The sequence below is a fragment of the Saimiri boliviensis genome, chromosome 8, assembly GCF_048565385.1.
Source record: "Saimiri boliviensis isolate mSaiBol1 chromosome 8, mSaiBol1.pri, whole genome shotgun sequence".
NCBI lineage: Eukaryota > Metazoa > Chordata > Mammalia > Primates > Cebidae > Saimiri > Saimiri boliviensis.
Genome location: NC_133456.1, coordinates 15,839,932 through 15,863,587, shown reverse-complemented (window position 1 = coordinate 15,863,587; position 23,656 = coordinate 15,839,932). Strand labels below are relative to the sequence as shown.

Here is a 23,656-nt window from a genome sequence, read left to right as displayed (position 1 = left end):
ACTAAAGCAGAGAAAACAGATAAGAATAAATACATTTTGATGGCATGACATGGTCTAATGTAACACATTTCTGAGTGATCGGGAAAAGGAATGGTCTCTACTCTCCATATCTGCAGATGTTGTCTTCAGATCTTTGGATCACATTAATAATAATCTGGCAAAGATAAATTACCGAAACATTCATTCTTTATGAGCATGACAGTATGACCAGGCTCTACGATGGGGCTGAGCGGGCTGCTGCAGGTCCTAAGCTCTCCCAGGGAAAGAGCACCTGTGCTGACTCAGCCCTCTCCTTAGCCATGGCACAGGGGCTTTGGGGACTAAGAAGCTGGCCATCATGGGGTCTTGGAAACCAAAATAAAATGTCCTACCAGGCATGGTACGGGAGTTGTCCCATGGGCCCTGGAATTCCATGGGTAGCTCTGGTTTAAAGCCTAAGAAATACATGAGGAGTGGGGCACAGCTGGAGCAGGCAACTCAGGTAGTCGGAGGCTGAGGACAGGTGGGTGCCTAGGACTTTCAGCAGGTGAAAGTTGCAATTTATTACATCACTAACAGCATAGATAGAGCTATGTTGCTACCAAACCAAGACAATGGGAAGTCTTAGGGTGAGGCTGGGCTCTGCCTGCACCAGCTGTGCCTTTGGGCAGGTCAATTTACCTCTCTAAGCTTCAAGTAAGTGGGATCATGAAATCTACCATGAAAGGCTGTGGCCAGAACGAGACACTGTGGGTGCCCAAGCCATAGTGGGTCTACTGCGAGAAGGGACAGTGACTGAGACAGGGCGTATGAGGCTCCAGGACATCTGCAGAAGCAGGTGTCAGGCAGGTGGCCAGTGACGGGAATACTGAACACAGACCTTCTATGTGGAGCAGACTAGAGCTGAAGGAACATGCGGCCCCAGTGAAAGTGTGAGCCTCGGGACCCTCCAAGAAAGGATTGTGGAGATCAAGCCCGACAGATCTGGTGGGAGATGGGCAGCAGCTTAGAACAAAGGGTTTCCAACTCAGCTGCACATCAGAATCACCTGGCAGGCTTTTAACCTCTGTGTCCCGCACCCCCAGTGGTCAGGGCACACCCCAGGCTGATTACTGTAGAACTCTGGGGCAGGACTAAAATATGAGATTTTTAAAGCTCTCCAGAAAATACCAATGTACAGCTGAGCTGGCGAGCCAGTGGGCAGGGTGTCTTGGGGTCATGTGCAGTCTTAAAGAAAAGCAAAATCACTGTCTGGTTACATGGGTGGTATGGATCTGGGGCTAGCTTGTACAGAAAAACGTGTGTGTGTGTGTGTGTGTGTGTGTGTGTGTGTGTAAGAGAAAGTCCTTGTTTTGAGATTTAGGGTTACAACTTTAACCACCTATGGCCCTCTCTAGAGTCATCTCGTAGGTGACTTGTGCCAGTAACACCATCTGTGCCGTCTGCCCCACAATAGCTACTGCCTCTCTACTGCAGAGGGCACCCCCTTGGCATTGCCCAGGGCTGGAGACAGAGGCAGCTGCCCCTCGGCACACCCTCCCACCCGCCAGGAGCCCCGGGCATCCATGCCTCGCTGTCCCACCTTGCCAGTGGACTCGGTGCCACGCAGGATGCACAGGTACACCACCAGCCAGGCCAGGAGGAGGCAGAGCGCCGGCTCCCACTGCACGCTCCCGTTCTCCTGGATGGACGGCGAGATATTGAGGGTTTTCCGGTACCAGAAGTACTGCGTGGAGGACGCCTTCTCGCACTCCTCATCATAGCCTGTGCGGTTACCGTTCAGTGGGCAGACAGACCACGGCAGGGGATCCTGTGGGACCAAAACGAGTGTTATCCAGAGAGGTGAGGGCTGAGGACAAAGGCTGCGGCAGTGGTGATGGAGGTGGCCCTGGGCGGAGGCTCTTGGAAGAGAAGGGTGCTGGTCCACAAAGGGCAGGTGGCTGGAGCCCCCGAAGGCAGACCAGGAGTCGGAGAGTTAGTTGTGAGTCACCGGTGAGGCAGGAAAGGGTCGGAGGAGGGGGCTCTACCCTCGCTGCAGTTCTGCAGGTGTTCCTTAAGGACCGCTGAACTCCGTGGTGGGTCTCAGAGACCGAACAGCAAATGGACAACGGCCGGGCCAGCTATGATGATGGAATTCTGACCCACAACCTGTGCACAATCAGCTCAGGCACTCAAGCCACACCCTCTGCAGCACTAGTCCAGATTGCACAGGACTTGGTCAATGACTGAGACAGGAAAACCGTATTTTTTGCCGACTCAGAACTAACCAGAGAAAGCCAAATACACTCCCCTATAATCAATCACGTAGGATGCGCCACTTCTGATTTGCCAGCTCACAGCTCCCTGCATGCCAGCAGCCTCCTGTGGGGCTCACCTGGAGCCCTTTCTTTTCTCACTAACAAGCTTTCCCTCTCCCCTGCCTGCCTTGGAGTCCCTGCCAAATGCAAGCGATGCTGCTGCCTCCCTTGCTGTAGCAAGCCCTAAATAAACAGCCTCTGCTTGTTCTCACTTGGCTGGTCTTTGTTGATTTCTACAAGGCCCTGGCAAGTCCTGGGATGCATACGTCTCAGGTTCTGTGCTCACTAAGGGGTGGTGGCAAATGGCATTTCCTGCAACGCACATTGGGTTTGGAAGCCCCCACAGCTGTCTTGCCTGTCTGAGCCCGAGAGAACCTGGTACTAGTGACTTCTTTGAGCTTGAGTCAAACTAACCTGAAGCACCTAGACTCCTGGACTTTGCAGGGTGGAGCCAGGAAGACTCTCATCTGCTTCAGCTGCTCTGAATTGGACTGTCACTTATGAACAAAGGAGCCTCCGTGATACATGCATTGTGACCATAACCCAAGGCCAAGTGGTAAACGGTGGTGCTGAGATGGCAGGGAGGGCAGAAAATGATGGCTTGGGGCCTAGGATACTCTAGCCCTGCTCTTTGAAGACCAGCACCAGTGATCAGTTTTGCACATATCTGGGTTCTATGAGCTCAGGTTTCATCAGACAAAAATGCACCATTAATGGAAGCAAGTCTGACCACCTCACTAGGCTCAATCCCATATTTCACAGGAAACAGAACCAACGCCCAGGGGTATCACCCGATGGGTCACGGCTACTGTGCCAGTTGGCAGCTGGAGCCCAGGTCTGTGCACCCAGACAGTGCTTGGGACTGTGCTGGTGGGGACCTCCATGCCCACCCCTGCAACACCTCCCCAGAGCCTCCCTTGCCTACTGGAATGTGTGAGCTGGTTTCTTGCTTTGGCCCATATTGTGCTCAAAGCTGGCCACCAACAGTCCTTTCCCTCCCGATATGTACATATCTCTCATCCGGAAGTGGCCTCTCCTGCCTCACCCTGTGAGTCCGGGCTGGCCTCTGATGCATGCTGACTAAGAGAACATGGTAAAGAGATGCTGTGTGAGTGTCTTCCAGCCCGCAGCTTCAGAGCCCTGTAGCTGGCCTCTCACCCACTTGGAGACATCCAGGCTAGCTTCCTGAATGATGCGAGTGCAGGGAGAGGGAGGCCATGTGGAGGGAACTGAGGTGCCCAGGGGCAGCCAGCACCAAGTTCCAGGCAGGTGAGAGGGGTCCTAGACCTGAAGCCCAGTTGAGGTGCCCCGGCTGACACCCGCTTGGGCCATTTACAGCCTGTGTGGGACTGTGTTCACTGGTCACAGCCAGCCCAGGCCTGCTTCCCAAGCTTGGCCACACGACTAAGTCACCCAGGGATGATGCCCAGGCGGCATCCCTAGTGACTCGATTTCATCTGTTTGGGGAAGGGCCTGGTCATTGGATTTGTCAAGCTCCCTGCCCCGCAACCACAACTTCATCTCCCAGTATGCAGCCAGGGTGAAGCTTTAGAGTATAGGAGAACTTGTTAAATGGGTCAGTTCCCAGTCTGACCTCCCTCACCCACCTCTGAACCAGCAGGTGAGGACAGGGATCACTGCGTCTGCGCGGATAACAGCCCAGGTGCTCCTGCATGAGGCTGGAAAGCCTGGCCAGGGAGTAAGTGGACAGGAGCACAGACCCCGGGGCCAGGTGCCTGAGTCCAGCTCTGCCAGCAGCTCCTCGGCTCCCCTCTGCTCGGGTGCTCAGTGCACTCAGCCTTGGGGAGTGGCTGTGATGATCACATAAGTGAACGCTTCTAAAGTGCTGGGACCTCTGTCTGGCCCAGAGCACCTGTAAGTGAATGTCTGCAGCCACTATGCCTCTCATTATTATGGATCACAGAGGAGGGCTTCAAAGTCGAGGGACTAAGGGATAAGTCCACAGGCCTATGAAGGATGGAATGAATGAATATTTAAGTGATTTTCAGGAATTGCTGGCCCCCATACTTCTGAGTATTAGAAAAAGGTGTCCCATTCTTGAGGCACTTTATTTTTGCTTTTGGCAGATGATCAAATTATTCTAATTTTGTTAGGACAAGACATATTGCTTCCACTTTCGGAAACTTGTCTTAATAAGCATACCAATCTATAATGCCTGCAATGTGTATGGCAAGCCCTTAGTTGGCGGTACTGTTGCGCAGTGCACAACCTGCCCGACTATACATGGCAGCCCTGCACAGAAGTCAGGAAACAGTCACCAGCCTATAGAGTAAGAAGGGTTGCCCTGTTTCCACCGAGAAGGCTGGGGAGAGGCAGAGTTGTGGCCAGAGTTCATGAAACTCTAGGTTGAACCAGGGAAAGAAGGAAGGACTGGATCTAAGCTCAGGGTGCATCTTTCTTGCCGGAGATATGCGCAATGGGGCAGGCTGGGTGGAGCGCACTGTGAAGTCAGAGTGGGGTGTGTCAAATTAGGATTACTGAAGTCATTCACCCAAGCATTCCTCAGGGCCCCACAGAGTCAAGCCTATGCCCAAGCACCCCAGGGGCAAACCCAGTTCAGTCCATAGTCCATGCCAGCCCTGTCTTGCTTGTGGACCCTGGGAACAGGCATGTCCCATGAAGGCCTGGCTCAGGGGCAAAGGGTAAGGCTTTGGCCTCGTTCGTTCCTGCCTCCTCCTCTGTCCCCATCTGGGAAGAAGCCAAGATGAAGGTGGTTCCTGGAAGCGGGTGGGGGTACAGGGGGATGGCGTTCCTGAGGGTGAAACGGCAGGAGCCAGGGAACAGACATGAGCATGGGCAGTGGAGAGGAAAACTCCTCTTGTCCTGGATACAACACCAGCTCTGGGCGGAATCGGAGTTGCGGCTTCTCTACCATTTCCAGCTCCTTCCACGTTTTCTACAGAGTGTCAGCTGTAGTTATCATCAGAAATGTGTAGTTTAAAATGTTTAGGAATGGCCCTATTGTGTGGCAGGGTGACAATGGTCCTGCTAAGGGAACTTGGGGGTTTGCAGAGAAAAGGAGAGGCTCAGGCTGGAGTCAGAAACCTGGAAGCAGAGGTGACCCTGCAGAAGGCGGGAGAAGGGGACAGGGAGGAGGAGGACAGGCCATCGCTGTCTTGCTGGATGGAGGGAATCCCTCCCTGTCAGTCTTCTCCATAGATTTCCTCCTGGGCTCACTTTGCAGTGGTTCTTAATAGCGTGTGTGTGTGTGTGTGTGTGTGTGTGTGTGTGTGTGTGTGTGTGTCGGGGAGGCGGGGGCGGTCACATCCATCAGAGAGAATCCACTGAAAGCCATGGGCCTGCTCTCCAGAAACACGCACGCTCACACCAGCACACTCTCCCCTACAGTGTAAGGGGCCCGGGGAGCCCGATTCAGAAGCCCTCCACATGATTTGGGGTGCGTGGCTTCCCCCAGGCTGCTCAGCTTGCCCCACATCTCCTCCCCCGAGTGGGTGGCCCTGCTTTCCTCTCCCTTTCTCGCCCCCCCGCCTTTTCTGGCCCTGTTCGGGCCCCAGCTCACCTGGAAGGAGTGGAAGAGGTACCAGAAGGCCCACGCGTTGATGACATTGTAGTACATGGCGAGGAAGAAGGAGACCACCACGCTGGCGACCCCTGAGAGGAAGCAGAGGGCCGTGCTGAGGACGGAGCCGGGCCCAGCGTGTGCTCCCAGGACGCACCTGCAGCGACTGCGATTGCCCCGGGAGCAGCGAGACCTCCCTCACCAGGTTTGTGTGGTTGTATTAAACGAGACCAGGCACCTGTGATCACTTCGTACAGGTGATTTCTTTCTCTCCAGCCTTCCTCCTCATCTTCTAGGACAGGAGGCTGATGGCGTGTTTTTGAGATCTAACTGCCAGGTACTGTGTTAAGTAAGTACTTTATGTGCCTTTGGACCTTGCAACAGTATTATCTTCATTTCACAGAGGAGAACACTGAGCCTGCCCAAGACTACCCAGCTGTTAAGTGGCAGAACTGGATCCACAGCCTCATGCTGTGAGAAGCACTGTTCCTGTCAAGTGCCACCTTGTGCCAGATGTACAGTTACGCTCCCTCCTTGGCTCACCTGCAGTTGAGTCACCTGGTGGCCGGAAGCAGGGTGTGAAGGGGTGGGGAGGGGGCTGCCCGTAATTCTGTTGGGCCTGCACAAAACCCAGGGTGGGGCCTGAGAGCAGAGAGAGGGGTGGGAGCCAGCAGGGATCTGGGGCTGGCCCACATCAGCCCTTGAGAAGCAGCGCCCCTCCCCTCCCCAACCCCACGTGCTGGGACATTCAGTAGCAGAAACTGGCCATAGTGCGCACATTTACCCCACAGGCATCAGCAAACGCTACAAATTAGGGCTTCCTCCCCACTGCTACTCCCCTCCAAGAGCTGGCTGTTAAATATTCACCAGCATCCCCTGGCTGGCACAGATACCTGGTATCTTTCCTATGATGCAGCAGGTGCCTCTGAGAAGTCCTCTGTGATTGATTATTCAGGCAGATTGTAAAACCACACACTTCCGTGTTAAAAATTAATAGCCACTTAAAACAAGGAGGCAGCTGGGGTTTGGAGATGATTTGTGAGAACACTGGACACATTTCTTCTGCATCTGTGACCAGGCCATGTGCAAGCTTCCACCCTCCCTGCTCCTGAAACCTGCCTTCCTTTCTGGGGCAGGAGGGGTCAGCATCACAGCTATGGCCACGCTTAGCCAGGCTTCCTCCTGCGTGCAGAGGCAGCCCTGGGTCATAAGCAATGTGCAGGGTAGGTTGAGGATGTTCTGGAAGTGCCTGGGACCCCAGCTCAAGTTCACTCAGGAAGCATGAGATGAAGCAGTCCCCTTCTGCCGTCCATGCGGGCCTCAGCCTCTACACCCTGGAGACATTAATGGCACTCCACAACCCCTCAGTGGTGTAAAGAAGATTAAATGAGCTCATGCATGTATATCATATAGGCTGATTTCGAGCACGTAGTAGATGCTTACTAAAAGAGAGAGCTGTTATTTAGCAGGAAGCAGTTGGGTGAGTTTCCAGAATGGGTATTAGCTAGAACTTGGAGTTACAGCTCTTTCCCTTTTACAGGCGACTAAGCTGAGGTCCAGTGAAGAGAAGCAGGGTGGCATCTGTTCCCCAGGGGGCATGCATCCTCCCTCTCTCACTGCCCTGTGGGTAGGAAACCCAGCTCCTCTCAGCCCACATTCTACGGCATCCTGCCAGGCCATTTGTTCACCCTGGGCAAGGGCTCTCTCTTGGGCCTTGTGCTTGCCCATTGATGCAGCAGCTTTGCTGATGAGTTCCCACCCGCGCCCCCATGCTGTCCAGGTCTCTGGGTGAGAGAGAACTGGAGGGGCCCCACATACCGACACCACTTAGGTACGGGCTGATGGTCCTAAAGGCGCCGATGCTGCCCTGCCGCATGCGCTGCCCCACAGCCAGTTCCAGGTACAAGAGCGGCATTCCTTCCACGATAAGCATGATGATGTAGGGGACCAGGAAACTACCTGCGGGCATCCAGAGCTGAGAGCCAGGCCACCACCAGAGGGCTTTTCTCTACCGCCACCCAACCTCTGTGCAAACATCCTTCCACCCTCCTGTCTTGTCCACTTGTCCATGCATCCTCCTACGTTTCCATCATCCATCCTCCTCTTTCTACTCATCCTTCATCCTTCTGTCTTTCATTCCACATGTGCATCCATCCCTCCTGCTGCCATTCCTCTCATCTGTGTGCCATTCATTCATTTACTTTCCATCCTTCCATCCATCCATCCTTCCATCCAACCATCCATTTATCCAACCATTCTTCCATCTATCTTCCGTCCTTCCATCTATCTGTTCTACATCCATCCATCCTTCCTTCCATCTGCACTTCCATTCCTTCCATTTATCCATCCACATTTCCATCCTTTCATCTATCCTTCCTACCATCCATCCATCCTTCCATGCATTCTTCCATCCTTCCATCTATCCTTTCATCCTTTTATCTTCTTACTCATCCACCTGTCTGTTCGTCCATCCATCCATGGATGACATATAGTCACGTAAGTTGTTAAACTCTTCAAATTCATCCTCCCCAGGAGGCAAACTGCCACTGCCCCAAGCTGCTTGCGTGCCTTTCTCAATGCCTCCACTGTCCCATCCCTTCTGCCAAACCCCACTTTTCATCTTCTATTTCAGCACTAATGATTGATCAGGGCCAACACAATTGCATTGTTAAATATTTGAACACCATGCCTGGATCCATGCATCCAGCTGTCCACCTCTGTGCACTTCCTTTGGGCTTTGTGCACAGACCCGATGGTGCTCCACATGAGGCAGTGTATGAAACAGACACTTAAAACACTTACTCTGGGCCAGGCCCTAACTGGTGTGGAATGGGAGAGCAGCAACCTGCCCTTGAGATTCCCTGCTGTTGGTGATGGTGGGGAGCCAGGAAGTATGAATTTTGCCAGGGTGAACCTAACAAAATGTCCAGTGGGAAAAGAGGGCAGGACTTCCGATCAAATAAAACCCAGACACTACAACTGCAGAGATTAAGAGCTGGTTACAGAGCAAACTGGATCCTCAGTTGTTAAGGTAAACAACAAAATAACTATACTTACATGAACATCTAATATTTACTAAAAATGTCTCCAATGTATACACATGCTGTCCTGTACTCCACTCTTCTGACCCTAAAGCACTCCTCAAGCAGTCGCCCAATCACAGACCTTTGCATCACCCCTTAAAGAGCTGCATGACATTCCGCTCTGAAAATGAGCCCAGAATATTGAAATACTGGTTAGATACCAATTGAGTGTCTAATCAATTGTTAGACACTCAGGCTGTTTCCCGTTTTCAGCCATCCTACACAAAGCTGTGAAAAAAAGCCTGGTCCACTTGTTTGTGTATTTCCTTGGGATGCAAATCCCAGAAGTGGAATGGCTGAGGCAAAGACCAGGCAGAGCCCCCATGGCCATGCCACAGAAAGAAAGGCACAAGCCGCCTGCATGAGAGAATGAGCGCCCACACCACCAGGCGGGCCGAGTTCCTAGCTTCGTCCTGCTCATGTGGGGGCCTAGAACAAATCCTGCCCTCTCATGTCCAGACTCTGCCATAACTCCTCTAGGCCAGGCGGCCTTCCTTCCCTTCAGAACCTTGTCTCAGCACCTTCTGAGTTTCCTCTCAATATCGAAGGAGTCCAAGAAGTCATCAGTTGCTCTCACTTATGAAATATCTGATAATGACTTTGGAGCTACATTCAGACCTTCAGTGGTTATAAGATAATCTTGTTTTCACCCAGGGTGTTAAATAGTAACTAGTGAAGCCCTGGTAAGGTCCAGGGATGACTGTTTCTCTGACAGGGCCTGACTGCCCAGTGCCCATGGGCAGGGTGGAAATCCAAAACCTGATGCCAAGATGGGAGCATGAGGGTTGTCTGGCCCTAGGCATCAATCATTTCTATCTCTCCTGCCCCAAACATTCCAAGAAACACATAATCCAGGTGAGTTTGCTCTGCAATAAATTTTTCAAAAAGTGATGCTAGAACAGTTAAACATCCGTATGCAGAAAAATGAAACTCAACCCATATCTCACATTTATACCTAAAAAATTGCAGAACGAATCATAGACCTATATGTACAACCAAAAGCTATAAAACTTATGCAAGAAAACAGGAGAAAATCTTTATGACCTTGAGTTAGGCAAAGATTTCTTAAATACAATGTTAAAAGCACTCTCTGTGGGAGAAAATATTGATAAGCTGGATTTCATTACTTCTTTGTGAAAGACACTGTTAAGAGAATAAAAACACAAACTATAGACTGGGAGAAAACTTGTGAAAAACACGCATCTTAAGAAAAACTTTGTATCAAGAATATATAAAGGAGTCTCAAAACCCAATAAGAAAAAGAACACTTTCAAAAAATGTGAAAAAAACATGAATAGGCATTTTCCCAAAGAATACCTGTCTTAGTCTGTGCTGCTGTAACAGAATGCCAGAGAGTGGATAATTTATAAAGAACAGAAATTTATTGGCTCATGGTTCTGGAGGCTGGGAAGTCCAAGAGCATGGTGCTAGCATCTGGAGAGGGCCTTCTTACTGCATCAACCCTTGGCAGAAGGTGGGAGGGCAAGAGGGAGCAAGAGGGGGCTGAACTGCCTTTTATAACAAACCCACTCTCTCAATAATGAAACCACTCCTGAGATAATGATATTAATCCATTCATGAGGCCAGACTCCTCATGACCCAATCACCTCTTAATGGTCCCTCCTCTCAACCTTGTTACCCTGGAGATTAAGTTTTCAACACATGAGCTTTGGAGGACATATTCAAACCATGGTAGGATGATTCCATTTATATGACGTTCTGGAAAAGGCAAATTATAGGGACAGAAAACAGGTCAGTGGTGGCCAGGAATAGGGGAGTAGGAAGGAGATGACTACAAGGGGCATGAGTTTGGTGGTGGTTGTGATGGTTATACTGCGTGCCAACTTGATTGGATTGAGGGATGCAAAGTATTGATCCTGGGTGTGTCTGTGAGGGTGTTGCCAAAGGAGATTAACATTTGAGTCAGTGCGCTGGGGAAGGCAGACCCCCCCTTAATCTGCATAGGCACAATCTAATCAGCTGCCAGTGAATATAAAGCAGGCAGAAAAAAGTGAAAAGGTGAGCCTGGCCTAGCCAACCAGCCTAAATCTTTCTCCCATGCTGGATGCTTCCTGCCCTCAAACATTAAACTCCAAGTTCTTCAGTTTTGAGGCTCAGACTGGCTCTCCTTGCTCCTCAAGTGTGCAGACAGCCTATTGTGGGAACTCGGGATTGTGTAAGTTAATAATGAACTCCTCTATCTATCTATCTATCTATCTATCTATCTATCTATCTATCTATCTCCTAATCTCCTATTAGTTCTGTCCCTCTAGGGAACCCTAAAACAGTAGTAATGCAACGACGTGCCTTAAAGGCATGTGTGGAGATTAAATATGGCCACACATTCTTCAGCCATGAAGAGGTGGACTCTATTCCCCACCCTGTGAGGCCAGCCTTGGGCTTGCTTTGTCCAGTAGAATGCGGTGTCCATGTGGGCCCCAGAGCCCGGGCATCAGAATGCCTTGCAGCTTCGCCTTCCTCCTCTTGGAAAGTGCCTGAGACAGCCACGTACAGATGCCGGCTCAGGCTCCAGAAGATGAGAGGCCATGTGGAGGAGAACCGAGGGAGCCCAGCCAGCTCAGTGCCTACCGCCAGGTGTGTGAGGGACCTTCTGGCTGCATGAGCAAGGCCAGACACAGACAGTCCAGGAACAGCTCAGGTGCCCACATAACTGTGAGAACTGATTAATTATTGTTACTTTAAGGCAGTAACTTATTTTCTTTTTACCTCTCAATATTTTCAGTGTGTATTTCCAAAAACAAGAACGTTCTCTTATATAATTCCAGTGCAAAGAATAAAATCAGGGAATTAACACCAACCTTGAACTATTCTTTTATCTGCAGCCCTTTTGAAATTTTCCTGACTGTCCCACCAATGTCCTTGAGGCCTCCAGGCTGCAGCTCACAAGCACACAAGGCCTCTAGCTGTCAGGTGTCTTTGGCCTCTGTGAATCCGGTACAGCTCCTTAGACATTTTTTTTTTTCAGCCTTTCTTTGTCTTTCATGACCTTTCACAATGCTTTAGAGGAGTACCCGCCATTACTCTGTGGAATGTCCCTCATGTTGGGTTTCGGCAGAAACATTAAAGTGATCCTGTGTCCTTGTCCAGAGGCACAAGATGTCGACGTGCTCCATCCACAGTGATGTAGACCTTGCTTGCTTGGTGGAGGTGGTGTCTGCTGGATTTCCCTGCTGGGGGTTACTACTCTTCCGCTTTGAAATGATTATCTTCTTAGAGATATTCTGAGCCTCAGTAACTATCCTATTTCTCATACTTTCGCCCAGGAGTTCTGGCATCCAGGGAAGATTCTTGCCCAAAACAATCATTGCTACACTGGTTGCCAGATGGCGATTTTCTATTTCCACCATTCCTTCTAAGTCCTGGAGTATTTGAGTGGTTTGTCATGAATAAATAGGTAACTGAGGCACACACTGAGCCCTGCAGTAATGTCTCTGCCACTGTGAGTCTACATGACCCCAGATGAGTGAGACGCTTACAGTCACAGAATACTAGGGAGGTGCAGACTCGGCTCAGCCTGGAGAATCACCGCCTCCCCGGCCCCCACCATCACACCTCTACTGCACTCACTGCCCTCGAGGCAGATCTTCATGAGTCCACCCTACAGTCACCTCCCTGCAGTTTTTTCTCAGATTGTGACACTCCTGCCTCTTCCATCCCTAACTTCCCAACTGGTCAAACTTTCCTTGACTCCTACTTCCACCTGTAATCAAACCCACACTCCGTCCCTTGACCTCTGAGGCTTGGGGAACAGGGCTCCTGCCTTCCCCTCCCCACTGCTGGCTTCTCTCCATCCACTGCAGTCACACTGCGCTTCTTGCTGGTCTGGCCTCAGCACCTTGGTTCCCCAGAGCCACCTTCTCTGTCTGCCCTCGCTAAAACAGCCTTCATGCCCCCCTGAACTCCTTACCCTGCTTGACTTACCTTTCTAACAGTTCCCTATGTGGATAATGGTATAATTTTCTTTGTTTACTTGATGTCTGTCTCTCTACCAGCAGGGAAGCTCTCTTCCTGTTCCCTGCTCTGCTCGCAACAGCACTAGGCAGAGAGCTGGAGTCCAGTGAATATTTGTTGAATGCAGGAAAGAACCCTTAGGGTCTCACTGGATCTTCCAGATGCGTCACTTCCTCCAGGAGCCGCCAGATCAGCCCAAACTAAGACCCACTCTCTGCGCTTGCAGCCACGGTTGTTGAGGCACCTGCCGCTACACTGAGTGTCCACTGCTCTGCCCACACCCCTAACTTCAAAACAGTCAGCTCCTTGCGGGTAGAGATGGGATCTGCATGGCTCAGAGTTGATCTCTAGCTCCTAACGAAGGACCAGGCACAGAGTAGATGCTCAGTAAATGTTTGCTGAATAACTGTCTGATGGTAAATGGCTCTACTGTGGTGGATAGAGGAATGCTTCGGCTTGCTGTCTTCTCTTCTTGTAATCCCCATTTTGTTATCCTGTTCTTCTGAACAGTGGAAATAACTCTGAGATAGGGTCTTGCTCTGTTGCTCAGGCTGGAGTGCGGTGGTGTGATGGCTCACTGCAGCTTTGACCTCCCAGGCTCAAGCAATCTTCCTGCCTCGGCCCCCATGAGTAGCTGGAATCACAGGCATGCATCACCACACCTGACTGATTTTCAATTTTTTGTAGAGATGGGGTCTCACTATGTTGCCCAAGCTGAAATTACAGAGTGAACCACTGCACCTGGCCCTGCCATATATGATTTCTTACTAGGGGAAATCCATACTGGTTCTTGGTGAGACCCTGTTTCAAAAAAGCAAAAAGGAAAGAAAGAAAGAAAAGAAAAGAAAAAGAAAAAGTTATCCCACAGCTCAGAAGAAAAGGATAGGCCAGGCACGGTGGCTCAAGCCTGTAATCCCAGCACTTTGGGAGGCCGAGGCGGGTGGATCATGAGGTCGACAGATTGAGACCATCCTGGTCAACATGGTGAAACCCCGTCTCTACTAAAAATACAAAAAATTAGCTGGGCATGGTGGCACGTGCCTGTAATCCCAGCTACTCAGGAGGCTGAGGCAGGAGAATTGCTTGAACCCAGGAGGCGGAGGTTGCGGTGAGCCGAGATCACGCCATTGCACTCCAGCCTGGGTAAGAAGAGCAAAACTCCGTCTGAAAAAAAAAAAAAAAAAGAAAAAAGGAAAAGGATAAAGAGATGGAGATTATAAGAAGAGAAGAGAGATGGACAGCAAACCCAAGCACTACTCCATCTCTAGTAAGCGTTACTCAGTTCCAGCAGTTATGTCTGCAGAAAGAACAATGCAGACGCAACTGGTGGAAAAGTACAATCACAAATTCTACAAGACATTTTCCTGGTTGTGTTCATTGAAAGAGCTCACTAGTCCTAGGTTAACTTGATGAAAACATATTTAATACCTAGACATATGTCCTGTGATCTTTCAGCAATTATAAGACTCATACAATACCATATAAATTTATATAATATTCTAGGTGTATCCACGATACCTACTAACAAAAAATAAAATTGGCTGCAGAGTTCTCTTTCACAGAAATGAAAATCTGAAAACAACAGAAACGCATCTATAGATTTTTGAGTAAGAAACATTGTAGCTAATTCATGTGGCTACAAAGGAAGGATGTTCTCAGACATGCTCAGAAAGTGAACCACCCATTTACTATTCTTGAAAAACTTAAGTGCTCATGAACTGCAGCCAACCAGTGTTGGATCAAAATAAGGAACTCAAATATGGAGTTGTGTTATAAAAGGACTAACTTGTGGTAAAAAACAAAACAGAATCAAGTCTGAAAATAATACTGTTAATGTCATCGTAAAGTTATACAAGTAAAAATGTAATTTCTAAATGAGAAGAAACAAAATACAAGTAGAAAAATAATCATCATGTGACTGATATCCCAGATTATATCAACAGAAGTTGTTAAGTGGAGGGAAGGAGCAAGAAGTAAGAGTATGCTAAGATTTTTTGCTTTCAAAGGATGATATCAACAGATGACGTTTCATTCTTGACACTGCTAACTAGAGAAAATAAGTATTCTTTTCCCCCCAAATTTAAATTTACTATTAATAGAAAATAGGAATTATACCTTCTAAATTACTTGAAGAAAAAGAAGTAAAGGATATATACTTCATATTGTAAAACATCAAAACAAAATCCAACAATAATAACAATAACAAAAAGGAAAAGTAAGTCAATACAAAATGTGATGAAAGATAATAGCAAACATAACCTGATAATAAATATAAATGGATCAAACTCCTCCACTAAAACATGATGACCACTGGGTTATAATGGCATAAAACTTTATGAAACTTCAAGTTCCACAACTAGAGAATGGTTAAGTAAGTTATGTTACCTCTGTAAATGGAATATTACGGAGCTATTTAAGTTTATATTTTCAAAAAGTATTACATGATTTTGGAAAGGATTAAAATAAGTTAATTTTTAAAAAGCAAGATACCAAGTCACATATAAAAATATGGTTCTAATTTTTTACATCAAAAATGTTAACAGTCATTACCTCTGGGTGGTGAAATTTCAGGTGATTTTGTGTTTTGTTATTTGTCTATTTCTGCCTTTTACAGAATTTTTTCTTTTATAATTTTAGTAAATGTGAGGTTTTACTACATTGCCCAGGCTGATCTTGAACTCCTGAGTTCAAGCGATCCTCCCCGCTTGGCCTCCCAAAGTGCTGGGATTACAGGCATAAGCCACTGCACCTGGCCCTTTTACACAATTTCTACCATGAACACTCATTACATTTATAACTCCCAAACTCACACCATATATTATTCTAGAGCATGTTGTTGCTTATTTTTCTAATTATCATAGACAGTAGGTTGTCTATTTGCTAACCCTACGAATCTCACTAGAAGAGACATTCCTTTCTGTATGAAATTTATCCCTGCAAGCCCTCACATCATTCTCCGTGTCCTTTGAGGGCCACAGAGAGGCCAGCCAGAGTTGGCGCCTTTCATCAGAAACCTGACTCAGGCATCCGAACTCTTTCTCTCCCTCCACTTACATACCTTTGTTTGCCAAAAACAACCACAGCAGGGATTTTTTTAAACCTTTTTTTTTTTTTTTTTTTTTTTTGCTTTCTGGGACATGTGTCTGCTTGTGTATGTGTATGCATACACACACATTTCATGTAAGGAACACCAAGCACAAGCCCCTAGTGGATGCTGAAGCTGCTGGCTTGGGGGGTTCCACTTCGGGAACCACTGCTCTATTCTGTGACACTCTCACCCCAGCGCCTTCCTTCTCCTCATTCACTCACCTCTGTCTTGGCTTTCCCCCCGAAGTTTCCCATTTGGAGTCAAACCCAGTCAAGTTTTTGGAAACAAAAAACAAAGGCACAGGTGAGAAAAATTAAAGTCATCGTTACTCTTCTTGACCCTCACTGCTTTAAAACTTCTCGAATTCCTCTCCCATCTGTTCTCTGTTTTCCTTGCCCGTCCCCTCTGGCAGCATCACCACTTCACAAGCTACCCAATGCATCCCTGGCCTCCATGCTGGCAATCCCTGTGAACCATAGCTCTGACCGTGCCACTTCCCTGCTTAAAATCTGGCTTTGCTGTCAGAGCTAAGCTCCATCTTCTTAGCCTGTTATTTGGGGGCCCTTAGGGACATGCTGACTCCTTTCTCATCTCCAGCTTTCTCTCTTGCCACTGCCCCAGTCCCAGCCTCACATCCCATGGCCACATGGGATTTCTGGCCATTTCCCTCAAATGTGTGCTATTCTGTGCCTTCTGCATACAGTTTCTTCACCTGGAATGTTCTTACCCCTGATTCTACATGATGAGCTTTGACTTGTCTTTCACAGCTGTAATTAAATTTTACCATTGCACTATCAGAAGGCTTTCTAGATCCTCTAGAGCAGTTATTCCTTCTTGAGTTATTTCGGAGAAGCCTCTGAACAGTGCTTTGTTAAAGCTCTCCCTGTGTGGTCCACCCGCAACCCCGGCACCCCATAATCATCATCTTCATAACCTCCCCCGCCAGCACAGTCCCTGGCTTGCAGAAGATACTCAGTGAGTATTTATTGAATGACTTAAATTAAGTGCCTCGAAGGTTTCCATCATGTATTGTTGATAAGATAATGATTCTCAACCTGAGTTGCACGCTAGAGCTCCCTGAGGAACATAAAACTCCTGTTCAGGCCACACTGGAGATCAATCCAATCAGGATTTCTGGAGGTGGGACAGAGGCATTAGTGTTTTTTAAAGTACTGGGCTTATTCCAACATGCAGACAAATAGAGGCTTCTCTACCAGTAGGCAGACTCTATGTTCCTGACTGGTCACTTCTTCCTACCAAGTGGGAGTGAGACACGTTAGACCCCACAATGCATCAGGCACAGGAGGGATGGTGTTATCAGTCTGTTCTCACACTGCTATAAAAAAATACTTCGAACTGGGCATTTTTTATAAAGGAAAGGAGTTTAATTGGCTCACAGTTCTGCAGGCTGTACAGGAAGCATGGCTGGGGATATCTCAGGAAACTTACAATTATGGAAGAAGGAGAAGGGGAAGCAGGCACGTCTTACGTGGCTGAAGCAGGAGGAAGAGAGAGAGTAGGAAGCTGCTACATACTTTAACCAGATCTCAGTGATAACTCATTCAGCAACACGAGAATAGCACCCAAGGGGAAATTCACCCCATGATCCAATCACCTCCCACCAGGCCCCACCTCCAACATTGAGGATTATGATTTGACATGAGATTTGGGTGGGGACCCAATTCATATTAGATGGATTTAGCCCAGGGACCAAAGGAGGGCTTTGTGGAAGAAGTCAGCTTTCATTTAGGGAGGAAGTTTCCTGGAAGGTTGAAGAGCACACTGGGAAGACAGGGGGGAGATGCCAAACATTTTGGGGTATATTTAGGGAATGGCAGAGGAGGAGAGGAGGTTGGACCAGAAGGGATAAGAGATCCTCGCAGGTGGACATCACAGTTGCACAGGCCTTGGCCAGGCCCCTCTCCAGTGTCAAGGTGAAGCCATTGGTGAGTGTCCCAGGAGAACCACAGGAAGAAGTACCTGAGCCACGGAAAGTCTTATCTGGGGGTCCTAGAAAGTCCTGGACACCTGAGACAGCCACTGCTGTCCTGCCTGTAGCAGGTGAGTGCAGGGTGCTGGGGTGAGAGCCCCAGCTACTTGTCCGGGAGTCTTGTTCTCTCTGACTTGTTTCCTATGTGTAAATGGGGGTGACCAGACCAACAGGGCATGTTGTGAAAACCAAACTGAATTCCTTCAGAAAACGCTTCGCGTTATGCCTGGCACATGCTAGCAGCCCAACAGAGCAGATGTGACCAGGATTGAGTCTGGAAACCTTGGGGGAGCAGCAGGGGCTCCTGATCATGCCATTTCCCAACTACGGGGGGCCTCCACCCACTTTACAGGTAAACAGCTGCAGCACTGTTTCCTGATCCATCCATGGACTGACCTGGTGTGACTCAGTCCCAGGCTGGGTGCTGGCCTAAAGAGCTGTGGCCACCACGGCACCTGGCTCCAGACCGGCTCCCAAGAGCCAATCAGCACCACTTCTTGCCACAGAAGTGGCTCGAGCCTCAGCTACTTTTCCAGAAGTCTTATTTCTCTGCCTTGTTTCCTATCTGTAAATGGGGATGACCAGCTGTGGGCATGTTGTGAATACCAAACTGAATTCCTTCAGAAAATGAAGGAATTCCCTAAAACCACGCTCCGGGAAAATACATTGGCACTCTGAAACTGGCCATGGTGGGAGTATTTACATCAAGGTGATCTGCAAATTCTTGGGATTCGGTCCTGCTGTTCCCACCAAAAGCCAGATGTTAAACATTTACTGGCAGCCCACTGCTGGGCCTGGGGCCACATAAGCAACCCTGACCCTTCCCTGAAATGCGGTTCATGGACCAAGCCTTAGCCTTGCTAGGGAGCTTTCTAGAAATGGACAATCCTGTCCTCCCCACAGGCGTCTGGATCAGAATCCCTGGGAGTGGTGTCTAGCAACCTGCAGTTTATGAAGCTTCTCAGGTAGGCTACAGTTCGACGTGCAATGCTCTAAGCAATTTGGGGTAAGCAGTGCAGGCAGCTGAAAGAGCTGGCTTCCTGTCCCAGAGGGCAGGGCCTTTGCAGGGACATGGAGCGTTCCGGACTGAGAGTGTCACTGTGAGAAAATTTAAGAGAAAAAAAAAAAATCTGTATTTCCACCAGCCACACAACTGTTCTCCATGTTTCTTCCATGCATATGTTTATATAAAATACATTGTTAGTGGATTCGCTTTTTGCATCCCCCATTTCTTCCTGAACAACGACTGCCTTAGATTTTGACATGGTTGCCCAAGACCTGCTGACTTTTTCAAAAAGAGATTTTGTGAAGTTCTTGCAGCTGCCTTTCATTTACTTTCCCAGCACAAGCACGCAGGGCTGTGCAGAGACGATCAGTACCTGGAATGTAATCTTCAGAATTAACATTCCTCGTGCCGGGCCTGGCCTGGGTAGCAGGAAGAAAACAAGCCTCTCCAGTCAGAGGCAGAATCCCACAGAGAGGGGCACAGACCCCTAATCCGTCTTATTCTGGGAAGTATTTTGGCACACCCTGGCTCTGCAGTTTATAAACAAGTTCTTTGTTTCCTGGGGATATTGGCGGTTCTGCTTACAAGGAAGTTATACAGCCTTCTGCAGCCTTTCATAATGTGGTTGATTTTTACCTTCCGGTAAGGGATGGGTCTATAAACTGCCTGGGCTTGGCGCAACACAAATCACTTCTTAAAGGTGACTTTACTGTGCAGTGAAAGGTTTGGGAAAGCCTCTAGCATCCTCTGGCATCACTTCTTCTGTGGTTTTTCTTAAGACCTTGTTCATTCACTCACTGACTATTTATTGGATGGCTTCCGAGACTCCATCACATCACAGAGGTTGGGCTGTGGCGACACAGAGAACCTGGAGAACAATGAGCAGATTTTCTCAATGTTTGCCTGGCCTGTGAGGTAGTGAGGAGAGTCGGAGAGCGCAACGGAGAGAAGGCACATTTGGCCTGGCCTTGAGGGAATGGTGGGAGTTTTCCCAGCAACAGCAGCATCTCAGGTGGAGGAAATAGCTTGTGGAAAGGGATGGGGCACAGGAGGAGGTCCTCATGAAAGTATTCGGAAGGCAGGGGGAGGTTTGAAGCTGTGCGGCAGGAAATACTGGACGACTAGCCAAGTTAGGTGGTCAAGTGCCTACTCTGCCAGGTGGACTGTTTGGTCTTTATTCTGCAGACACAGGGCTGAGAGGGCACCACCCACAAGATCCACACCCTCCTTTTGTCTATGCACCCACTAATCCGTGCATACACCCAGACACCGATCCATCCTCTGCCCGACTTCCACCCATCTATCTACCCACCCACCCAGCCCAAGTATCCTAGGCACCAGGCACAGGATTTCTTCTTGTTTCTTTTTTCTTGGAACCTGAGGGTCTTAAGGTTTCCCTAGCAACCTCTTGATACATATTCAACTCCAGAACTATCGGCCCCACCTGCATCCCTGTGCAGACTATTCAGGTGATGGTGGTGTTATAAACAAGGAATTAAGCAATCATGTGACAGTGCACTCGCCTGGGCCTGATGACTGGGAAACATGTACCCAGGCTAAAGGTGTCATGGGTAGGTCTACTGAGCACAGAATGATGTGGAAATCTCATTCTGACAAATAATTCTTTTTAAGAGTCAGTTATAAAGCTGTTAGAGCACATGGCAATGCTCTTAGAGCATATGGCAACATACGCCCTTCACATAATTACGGTGTATTTATGCACTTCAAATTTAAAACAGGAATCCGGAAATTAAGAATGCACTATTTTAAAAACTCTGTGAATTAATCTTTTGTTGATTTGGTTTTGAGCCAGTAGGGGTGAGGGGAGAAGGGAGCAGTGTTTAGGGCTTGGTCTTCTTAAATGGGTCCATTTTTGTAAATACTTTGGTTTAACATCTTTCATAATCTTTTGTGGTGAAAAAAATATGATGATTATAGAAGTCCTAATACACACACACACACACAGACACACACACAAACTCACACACACACGACAAATAAACAAAAATCACCCAGAAATATTAACAATTTGATGTCTTTTTCCCATTCTTTTCTCTGCATATTTTACGCAATTGTTTTAAAGTGTCAAACCCATTTTATATAGCTTCGAATCTGACTTCTCCACTTAATATAGGATATGAGAAAATACCATTTTTTTGGAAAATGCCACTTTAATGGGTGTGAAGAACCCCACTGAACGGATGCTCTATAATTACCATTTCCCTTTGTGTGAGGGCTTAGGAAGTTGCCAATGTTTTGCTCTTATTAAATGTTGGTGACCATCCTTCTGCCTCTGTCAGAACTCTGACCATTTCCTTTAGATACACCTCTAGAAATGAGACAACCGAGAAAAAAAAAATGTTTTAAATCCTGAGACTTAAATTCCTCTTGCCACATTGCCTTCCAGAAAGGTACTTGGGTTTCACGAGGTTCTTTGGCAAGTGTAGAAAGTGTTCCCAGCTTTCCGCAACGCTAGGAGCGTGCAGTAAGAGCGCGTGTCTGGCTGGCTGGCCCCGCAGCGTGCAGGATGCCTCACAGGAAACATTTATTTAAGAAAAACAAAACAAAACATAGAATGATTTGCCTTTCCTGCTTTCTGTCATTCCCAACACAAATCAATCTCCTTATAAAAAATTTAAAGAAACGCCTCAAGATCCTCTTAACCTTTCAATCCGTGCTGATTGAAGTTTCGGACCTGAAAGTTCTATAACGAGTTTCTGTTGAACAAGACAATTTCCTACTCACTTTTTACACCTAAATGTAAGGTTTACCCACTAAGAAGTCAAACCATTGCCAGTTCTCCCGAGGGAGGAGACAGCGTCCCCTGCGCTCTCAGAGCCGCAGCCGGGCCAACGGGGGTGCGGGGTGGGGACACGGCCGACCCCGGGATGGGGCGAGGGGTTGCCGAGGGCTTAAGAGGGCGGCTTGGGGGACAGCTCCGGCCCGGAACGAGGTGTCCTGGGAACACTCCCGGGTCTGTGGCTTCGGACAGATCACGCTCGCTCTCCCAGCCTCACTGTGTCGTTCTGTAACTTGGGTCCAACCCCGGTGCGCACCGACCCAACGCCGCTTTGCACGGAAAGCGCCCGCGGGCACGCGCGCAGAGCGGGGCAGTAGCCGGGGCCGGTGCGCGGCGCGCACTCACCTCCGCCGTACATCTGGCACAGGTAGGGGAAGCGCCACACGTTGCCCAGACCCACGGCGTACGAGATGCAGGCGAACACGAACTGCAGCGGGTTGGCCCACAGCGGCCGCGCTTTCTCCATGGTCCCGGCCTCGGCGCGCTCGGCTCCGGCTCGGGCGTCCGGCTCGGCGGTCTCAGTGCGCGGTTACCAGGCGCTCCGTCCCGCCCCGGCTCGGCCTTGGGGTGGCCCCGCGCGCCTCCGCCGCCAACGCAGCTAGCCGGGTTTTAAATTGCTAATCTCATTAACGGCGCGCCCGTTGGAGAGGCGAGGCTGGTAAATGGATGACGGCGAGCCCCACCCCGCCCGGCCCTCGCGGACGGGAAGGCGCCCGAGATTGCAGCGCACAGGGCGGCGTCCCCCGGGGTCCTCCGGCTCGGCAGGGCCTTTCCCGTGGCTGCGGAGCTCCTCGGAGTGGGCGCTTTCCCTCGGCCACTCACCTGTCATTTATCAAGCGCCTACTGTGTACCAGGCATTGTCTGGGGACTCGGCTGTGAACAACATCCCGGCTGCCTCTTGGAGCTGACATTCTGGTAGAGGAAAACACTTAAATTGGACTGCATGAAATGCCCCATTTCCAACCACTGTTTATTTATAGAAAGGACAATGTCTGCCGGGTGCGGTGGCTTACGCCTGTAATCCCAGCACTTTGGGAGGCCGAGGCGGGTGGATCACAAAGTCAGGAGTTCGAGACCATCCTGGCCAACATGGTGAAACCCCGTCTTTACTACAAATACAAAAATTAGCTGGGCGTGGTGGCGGGCGCCTGTAATCCCAGCTACTGGGGAGGCTGAAGGAGGGGAATCGCTTGAACCCGGAAGGCGGAGGTTGCAGTGAGCCGAGATAGTGCCACTGCACTCCAGCCTAGTTGACGGAGTGAGACTCAGTCTCAAAAAAAAAAAAAAAAGGACAATGTCATATGGTTCAACCTATCCCACATATAAGACACGAGGGAGACACTAGGAAGACAACTAAGGCAAAGTAAAGGGGTGAGCAGTTCCGGCGGGAGGAGGGGCAGTCAGGGATGGCTAGGGAGGGCTTCTCGGAGGAGGGGACATAACATTTGTCAGGTACCAGAAGGAAGTGAAGGCCCTTCCTGGCAGTCCCACTCCCTCCATCAACCCGACAGCTTGGCCCTGTGCGCCTGCTGGGTTTTGAACCCCTGTGGAGGACTGGACTGCTCGCACCAGCCTAGGGCCCAGAAATTTTGATTCATTAGGCCAGGGTGGGGAACTAAGAAACCTCGTTATTTCTGCCAGTCTTACAATGTAATTTGCTTGGGGGTGATCACCCGACACGACAGAACTTGGTGCTTTGCAATCATGTGGGATCTGGGTTTGTATCCTAACTCTGTTACTGACTTAGCTGTGTGAACTTGGACAAGGCACTTGGACTTCTCTGAGTCTCTGCGTACTCCTCTGCAACGCCAACAGGTATCTTCCCCTCTCTCCTACTCGGCAAGGAAGGGCTCATGTGAGAATTAATTGGGAATAGCTTACTACCTGGCACAGAGTAAGT

At 49.2% G+C, this 23,656-nt stretch overlaps 1 protein-coding gene across 2 annotated transcripts in view; it reads right to left on the bottom strand.

The window, feature by feature from the left end:
• SLC6A20 (solute carrier family 6 member 20) overlaps positions 1–22,399 on the bottom strand; it is a 38,546-nt gene extending 16,147 nt beyond the window's left edge. Inside the window, exons 1-4 of one of the 2 annotated variants that reach the window (XM_074403993.1) lie at positions 22,102–22,399; positions 7,636–7,776; positions 5,818–5,909; positions 1,562–1,789 (exon numbers count right to left, since the gene is read on the bottom strand). In XM_074403993.1, the coding sequence (XP_074260094.1) occupies positions 1,562–1,789; positions 5,818–5,909; positions 7,636–7,776; positions 22,102–22,222 (582 nt within the window). In that variant the 5' untranslated portion in view covers positions 22,223–22,399. The remainder of the gene's footprint in view (positions 1–1,561; positions 1,790–5,817; positions 5,910–7,635; positions 7,777–22,101) is intronic. The other variant, XM_003926248.4, reaches the window with a different exon arrangement.
• Positions 22,400–23,656: the final 1,257 nt, after the last annotated feature.